The sequence below is a fragment of the Stegastes partitus genome, unplaced genomic scaffold, assembly GCF_000690725.1.
Source record: "Stegastes partitus isolate 25-593 unplaced genomic scaffold, Stegastes_partitus-1.0.2 Scaffold1113, whole genome shotgun sequence".
NCBI classification, from domain to species: domain Eukaryota; kingdom Metazoa; phylum Chordata; class Actinopteri; family Pomacentridae; genus Stegastes; species Stegastes partitus.
Genome location: NW_007578844.1, coordinates 178,781 through 186,706, shown reverse-complemented (window position 1 = coordinate 186,706; position 7,926 = coordinate 178,781). Strand labels below are relative to the sequence as shown.

Below are 7,926 nucleotides of genomic sequence, written 5' to 3'. Positions count from 1 at the left end.
TATTAAAAATAAATTTAAAAATTTTGTTCCACAGTGCAGCTGTGACAAAAACACAACAAATATTCAGGAAGTTTTTAGATTAAAGTATCTGAACTACAGGCTTCTGTTAGCAGAGACAAGCATGGAGACAAATAAAACATGTAAGTAGTAAAATATCTATAGAATTTAGAGCCACCATTTTTTCCAGTATTGGTGGGCAAGTGGAAAAATGTTGTACATGTTGAGTCCAGAGTTTTTCTTTTTTTTCTTTTTTTTAGATATATGATTTATGGCTTTATAACTGTGTTTTACTGCACACGTGTTTTCTACAGCTAGCTATGGTTTTGCTGTTTCCACAGAGGTGCAGGACTTTATATTGCCATAAAAAAACAAGCCCACAGTGAGTAAAACTTACAGAAAATACCTCGTAACTGCTTAAGGTTCAGAGGGTTTATCAATTAGGAAATTAGTCATTAGGAGCATCCCTAGTGTTTAAAGGAAAAACCTGTAACAGTAACGCATTTTACAGCTATTCATAAAAATAAAGCGCTAGCTTCTAGAAACAGATCCAAAAACAACATACGACAGCCTGCAGACAAAAATACACCAACAGGCCAACACTTAACCCCTCATTTTAAAGGCCAGCCGTTCTTCAACAGCGATAAACACTTTTGCTTGCAGGTATGGTCACATGACACAGTTTCAGATTAAGCCTGCATCACCAGACACTGGCAATCAGAAAATATAAATACCAGGTCCCACCAAAAGGCCCAAAGTGTTCAGTGTCACACACCGATGTGCAAAAGCCTTGGACAGAATGAAATCATGCCGATGATGTCGTGTATTTTTAACCATATGGAGCAGTTGGGAAACACACAAACACACACACACACACACACACTGTGTTTGTCCTGAGGGTTAAACCTGAAAAATCAGAAAGGTACATCTCAAGCCTCCAGCACCCATTAGCAGCGCTGAGGCCACAGTACGATCATGTGATGCCAAGTGACCCAGAAAGACTGTTTCCTGCACAAAACCATGACCAAAGGACCAGTTGTGTAAAAAAGGAGCACTATTTTATATTATTCATTTGCAGAGGGAGTCAGCAGTTTTCTACCACAATTATGAGGCGCCATCCTCCTGAGTGGAAACTAAAAGTATTTATCTCAGATTTTAACAACAATCAGGCTAGGTGTCGTAGCCACCATTCTTAGGCCGCTACGACTCTTAAAACTGCCTCCGTGTTTTGCACCAACACTCATACAAGGTTGAATTCATCACAAAAGAAGCAAAGGCACCAATTTTCCTCTGCAGCATCAATAAGCTGGAACTGAACACAGCCACAGCTACTGTCCTTACAAATCTGTCTCCGCTAATGCATCACGTATAATCGCCTCCTCAAAGACGTCTTGGTAATTTGAGCAGCCATGCAGAGCAAACAGTGCGATGGTTCTGTCTCCTCTCACTATATATACGCGCTATATTTATCCAGGGCAGGTATTTGGTGTTGGTGTACCTTGGGTCCGGTCTCTAAATGTAGCCACACAACCCTTGGGTTCAGACAGCCACAGGAGCAATCATCCAGTACAATTAGTCTCGCACTGACCCTGTCTTAATGAGCTTGTTAAACCCTCAGCTCGTTAGTCTGGCAACGGGGAGGTGGAGATGAGAATTGAGGTTTTTCTTTTTTTTTTTTTTCCCTCTTAATGACGTTTAATGAAAGTGTATTTTTTTTAAAGTAGATGGCCCATTTCCTAGATGGCCTGGAGTCAAGGATCATAGAAGAAAATATGCATCTTGGGTTGTGTGGGTGTGTGTGCAGGTCATTTCAACACACAGTGTTCAGACATTAGCAAACCCATCTCCTACATGCATTTTAAACAAAACGCTATTTTTAAGTCTGTGTAATTGATTTTAAAGCCTTCCATCAAAAACCTCAATCTGCACTAATCAAAACTAAACCTGATGAAGGCGGTTACGTGTAAGTTCAACAGTGGCAGAAACAATTAAAACACCCGTAGTACTACCTCGTTTTTCCATTCATTTGGCCAAATTAAAGCTGCATAAATGTCTGGCCACTTCTAAGTAGTTGCGCCAGCAAACAATTATCTTTAAAAAGAATCCAGTGGACTATTAACATTCGCTTGGAATTGCATTTCGGATCATGAGACAAATGTTGAGTTGAGTTTTAAATCTCATTTTGACTCTATTCATCGGCAGCTTACGTTGCCCTGTCATTCATTAACTTATTTATTTTGTTGACAGCAGCTGCTTGCTGGTGCTGGTTCGATGGGAGTGATGAGCAAACTTATACCCACGTTTCACGTTCAGGTTATAATGAATTAACTGTTCAAGTTACTGTTCATATAAAGACGGGATAGTGTAGTAGTTGAATGTATGCACACCCAAGAACAATAATAAAGACACACAAAGGCTCACTTAAACTGTTCACATACCAATTTATACCTTTTATATTCATTTGCAAACCACACACATAAACACAATCCATACACCCTCCACCACAACGAGTCCTGCATCGCACAATTTTATTTCATAATACAGATAAAATGGACAAAATATTTCCTCCTGGTCGGGCTATGCACTGCATGCACCTGCATGTCAATTTTTCTAGGTCTTTATCTAAAATAGGATCTAATTTCTGCTTTAATGGCTCTAAGGGCTGAGCCCCAGTCGATCAAGACCTGCTTGAGTTTCAATTTTCTAATTTTATGGATTTTCTTTTTCCGTGTTGCCTCCCTAACATACTCTCTGCCTCGTCTTTGTCCTTTATCTATTCCCGCTTCTTCGTCTGTCCCAATTTTTCACATCAGACGAATCCATCCCTCCGGCTCGTGCATCGTTAAAGTCGTGCTAACCGAGAGCAGCCTGTCCCATTGACCTTGTTTGAAGCTCATAGTACCACAGCCAACAACAATTACTCATCGCGCTGTTTGGGGCTAAGCCTGAGCTAAAACTAAGTGGAGTGGAATGAAGTGTTGTAGCGTAAACGCTAACGCTTGTACCAGCTCTGCTGTGACAAATGCCTGCGTTCTCCTCACATCCATCAGGCTCAGACCGGCCATTGATCACTGTTTGGACGGAGTTTAACAGCCACTTTCCTGTGCTGAAAAACCCAACAGCAGGACATGCACAAGCACGTAAACACGCAGAGAAAGGCTCATTTTTCAAGAGAAAAAAAAAGAGAGAGAGCTAAAATAAATGTTGAGTAGGCTGGCAGCTTCATGAGTAGAGAACACCAATGTTTTACTTCTGTGTGGGAGAGAGGGGAGGAAGCGAGAGAGAGGAGAGAGTAAAATGGAGTTGTTTCTCTTAGCTTGGCAATAAAAGACCGCTGGAGTGTGCAGAGAGAAATGCAGTGTGTGTGTGTTTGTGACTAATAGCCGCCGCACCTTTTTTTTTCTGTGCAGAGCAAGGTTAGGGAAAGTTAAACGCTTCTGCGAGGAGATAAAGAACAAATAGTTCAAGAACTGTAAAAACACTTCACCTGCAGACATGTAGCCACTTACACAAGGTGCATCGCTCTCACACACACACACACACACACACACACACACATAGTCACAACGCCAAGACATCTCCAGCTCATCGGGTTATGTCTGTCTATAACTGAAGATGATGCCTTTAAATGTCAAGTGATCTCCAATCAGCGGTCCACAACCCGAAGACATTCACTTTAGAAAATAACAGCAGCAAATTCTCACATCTGAGACAACTTCTGCTTAAAAAATTACATGAACGATCAAGTAATTAATAAATTAGCTGTCAATCAATGTTCTACCAATCACCTAAACCACTAATCAGTGCAGTTCTAGTATCAATACTTTTTCCTAATAGAAAGAAGGAATGCATGCAAGAAACATCCTCAAAATACTTGATTTTCATTGAAAAGAGGTCGAATTATGATGTCTTGTTCCAAAGTAGGGTCTGTGCGTAAAAATATAGAATCAGAAGTGCTGCAGGCAGATCTGATAATACGGACGATATCATTGGTTTGCGATACAGATCCTTCTCGAAACGTCACGGTGTTGTGTCTCTGCAAGCATGTTTAGGATGTCTAATAGGACTGGAGCTGGAGATGCAAAACTAGAAAAAGGTTTTTAACCGATAGTTGGCCAGATTATCTATCATCAATCGATTAATCGCAACTTTTCCAAATATAGCCAATTTTAATCTTTAATCTGCAAATTCAACTCACTTACATTCAACATGTTTGGGCGCAGATGAAGCAAACCCCAGGTACATTACACTACATGTTGTATAGCTGTTAGTCATTTTCTCAAATGAAGAGCGATTAAGTGATTTGCACAATCTCAGGCTGAGTTAGTGCACCATGTAGCTACCCAGGATAACTCACTGCCTCGAGGATAGCTAAACCTCACAAAGCTCCTGGCCTCATCGAAAACCACCTCAACCATCCACAGCAATCAAAATCCAACAACAACACAACTGAAATATTAATCACAAAAGCACAACGTTGAACACAGAACTGACTGCTGTCCGACGGAGCGCCTCGTCAGGTCGCTGCAGGATTAAACACAGCAAACAGTCAGTAAACAGTAAGAGGCGCCGCCAAGTGGTGCAACCAGGTACTACAGTTAATGCACAGCTAGGCATGCACATCCTTCGTCTTCTGCAATTAACAATAAATCAGAACAACCCTTAATTGGTGCGATTACTTAATTGATTACATCACAGCCGAAAATGTCCAAACATCACAATTTCAAACCAACATATTGTTTTTTCTACAGCTGTACAAAGCAGTGACTGCAGCACTCATTTCAGTATGAAAGTTTCCAAAGATCCAAGGCTTCGAAAGAATCGGAGTCTCTCAGATTCTCACAAACAAAAAGGTGATCCGTGCAAAGTGTTAATGGTACACCAAAGCGCCGGCACCTGAATAGAAAACACACACAGGTGCCATTCTGAAAGACGCAAAGTCACAGGAGACAAAACCTCCTTAAGTGCTGTCTGTTCATTAGCAAGAAGAGCTTTTCACCATCTTTTGTCCTTGTAGCTGCTAAATACACTCGTAATGTTAAAAACTCAAAACGAACGGAAATGAAATGCTGCATTTGACTTTTGTAGAAGAAAATTTGCCGTTTAGATCAACTGATTACTTTACAAAGTAGTTGACAGATGAATTAACACAGAAATAGTCTTTACAGGCGTTCTAAAACTCAACTTAAAGAAGTGAGTTGCTACCCGATGAGAAGAGGAACAGCAACACAGAGAGATGATATTTTTACACACTACAATGCAAACACACAGAAGATGACAGTAGACGGGCTGTCATCCATCGGTCTGAGTGTAACAATAACACTCCCACACAGACATTATTACACACGGTTCCTACCAGGCGCAATTGATTTATTTTAAAAATAGACATTTCGGGTCATTGTTGAGAATTTGCACGTTTGTGCTCATCTGCTCTGAGTTTCAGAGCCTGAATTTGGGGACTTTTGGGGACATTTTGGCCTGTTTAGACATTGTTTGGGTTTAACAGGAGGGAAATCTGGGATTAAGGTTAGGCTTCAAACTTGAGTTTTCTCACTAAGGGAGCTCGTAAGTAAAAACGTGTGTGTTTGTGTGTTCAGTCTAGGATTGTGCTGACAGTACAAAGAATAAAAAGCCTTTTTTTTGCCTCCATAGAGAGTTTAATTGGCAGGTCTTTACCACTTTCTCCTCTGACCCTCCTGCACACCTCCACCTGACCCACAGCGGCTACACCACCTCACAAACACACAGCTTCTGGGTAAAACCACCGCAGAATATAAACAGTGTGTCTCTTTCCATTTTTTCTTTTACAGCATCAGCGAGGTGGGCATGAATAGAATAAAAATGAGAGGATGTGAAAGGAAAGAGGGGAGGAGAGAGGGATGAGAGATGGTTGCAACCTTGGAGAGAGAGACAGAGGAAGAGGGGAAAGGAAAAGGACAAAACTTTAAGGGTAGGGGTGGAGGAGGGAGGCGAAGAGAGCGCGAGGAGGGAGGTTAATATGGAAAGAGAAACGAATACAGACGTTTAAAAGGGAAGTGAAGCGAAACTGGAACTATTGATGAGGTCAAAAAAGTCACAGGGGAGGGGGAGGGGAAAAAACGTAGCGCAAGACGTGACGAACGAAGCTGTTGATTTGTCGCCTCGATCAATATGCTATGCCGTCACTTTTTTGAAGTGTGTGTGTGTTTATGCAACTATTTTATGAGTCTTGCAAAGTATTGCAGTGCTGTGGGCAGGACTTTAAATGTGTGTGTGTGTGTGTGTGTGTGTGTGTGTGTGTGCGTGTCATGAGATGCAGCTAACAGGATCATATGGTATTTCTCGGGGTGATGTAGTGCATTCTGCGTGGTTGTTTGAGAGAGGTTGTTACTCCGTGGGTGGCCATGGCGATTGTATCCAAAGCAACAACAACAAAAAAAAAAATTGCAACTACCTCAGCCCGGGGGGAGGAGAAGAGGTCCGACTTCGGTGGTTTGACTGTTTTCCTAGAAGACGAAGAGGAACAGAGACAAGACGAGTCATATCAGTGAACACTGTCTGTAGGTGTAATTAATGAAAACATGCACGATCCCTCGAGGTGATGTCAGATTTGCACTATTTAAGGCTTTTTTGGGAATCTAAAATGAAGTCCGCTGATCAGTTTGTGTAGTCTGTGTATTTTTAGCCACGGTAGCGTTGCAGCTGCAGAGATGGTAGAAGCTGGTCTCTTGTTGAACCATCGCTTTGCACCAGACGGAGATATCTCATCAGAGCCTCTGATTTTATATCTAGAGCAAACATGCAACTTGGCTCAGACATGCATGATTATCTTAATATTCATATTTAGATCATTTTTCACCCATCATCAAGTCAAAATTGAATATTACCCAACACTTCTTTAATGTACAGTCATGACTTGATAATTCGACCCTTAACAATCCTAAACCTGCTATCCGACAGGTTTTTAGGAAAAACAAACAGAACCCATAATAAACAGCCTTAACATACCGACAGCCTTGGATTTTGACTCCGACATGACATTTAATGTCACAAATCAGGATAACGGCGTATTATCTGACTGAACAATCCCACAGATTGGCTACGTTCACACTGCAGGACTTGATGCTCAATTCGGAGTCTGTTCACATTTCTAATTAAATGCGACTTGTATGTGATCTGCTGTGTGAACTTCATACGACCCAAAAGTGTCCCACATGTGCAGAAGATGACACGACGACGTCACACGCAGTGAGCGGGCTCAGTGTTTGCAGAAGTAAACATGGACGGTAACGGTGGAGTGTATCTGCCACTCCCCCGCCGCCGCCGATGGAAGAAACAGAAGTGTGAGCGCTAACTAAACTAGCATCAAGTACTGTCTGTGTTCCGACCACTTCCACCCCATCGGAGCGCTGTCCGGGGTGGAAGTGGCTGTAACGTGCACAAGCACGCCGGTCAATTAGGTATGAAATCCAGCGATGCGTCGTGTTCTAACAATACACTAGTTATTATAACAACTATAAACAATAAATATTAACAACTAATGAGCCTTCCAGCATCAAGCCCTCCTTGTATCTCGACCTCCGTCTTGACAATCCGACAGCGTTGGTATCCGACATAAAAGAAGGTGTTACATTTAGTGACAGATTATCGAGTCACAACAGTAAACTAGCAAAGTGAACATGGTACACCTGACTCCTGTTACACATCAGTGTTTTAAACAGCATCTCCAGTGAAAATCAAGTTTTTACCCTATTCACGTGTCCATATGGTGTTTTTGTTAAATGCTATAAGACGCATCATGTGTGAGTAATCAGTCAACACCGTGGCGAAGTACTTCCACCTTGAATTGCAGTGCACTGATGACAGTCTCAGAAACACAGATTCAGACTTCTAAAGTTTCACTCGCAACAAAAACATAAAAATCAATCCTGTCAACTTGCACGTTGAAGC

The 7,926-nt window shown here is 41.7% G+C and overlaps 1 protein-coding gene across 1 annotated transcript in view; it reads right to left on the bottom strand.

Annotated features, from left to right (window-relative positions):
* ncf4 (neutrophil cytosolic factor 4) overlaps positions 1 to 7,926 on the bottom strand; it is a 41,229-nt gene that overhangs the window by 17,966 nt on the left and 15,337 nt on the right. The window contains exon 6 of the mRNA XM_008296237.1: positions 6,431 to 6,482. Within this exon, the coding sequence (XP_008294459.1) occupies positions 6,431 to 6,482 (52 nt within the window). The remainder of the gene's footprint in view (positions 1 to 6,430; positions 6,483 to 7,926) is intronic.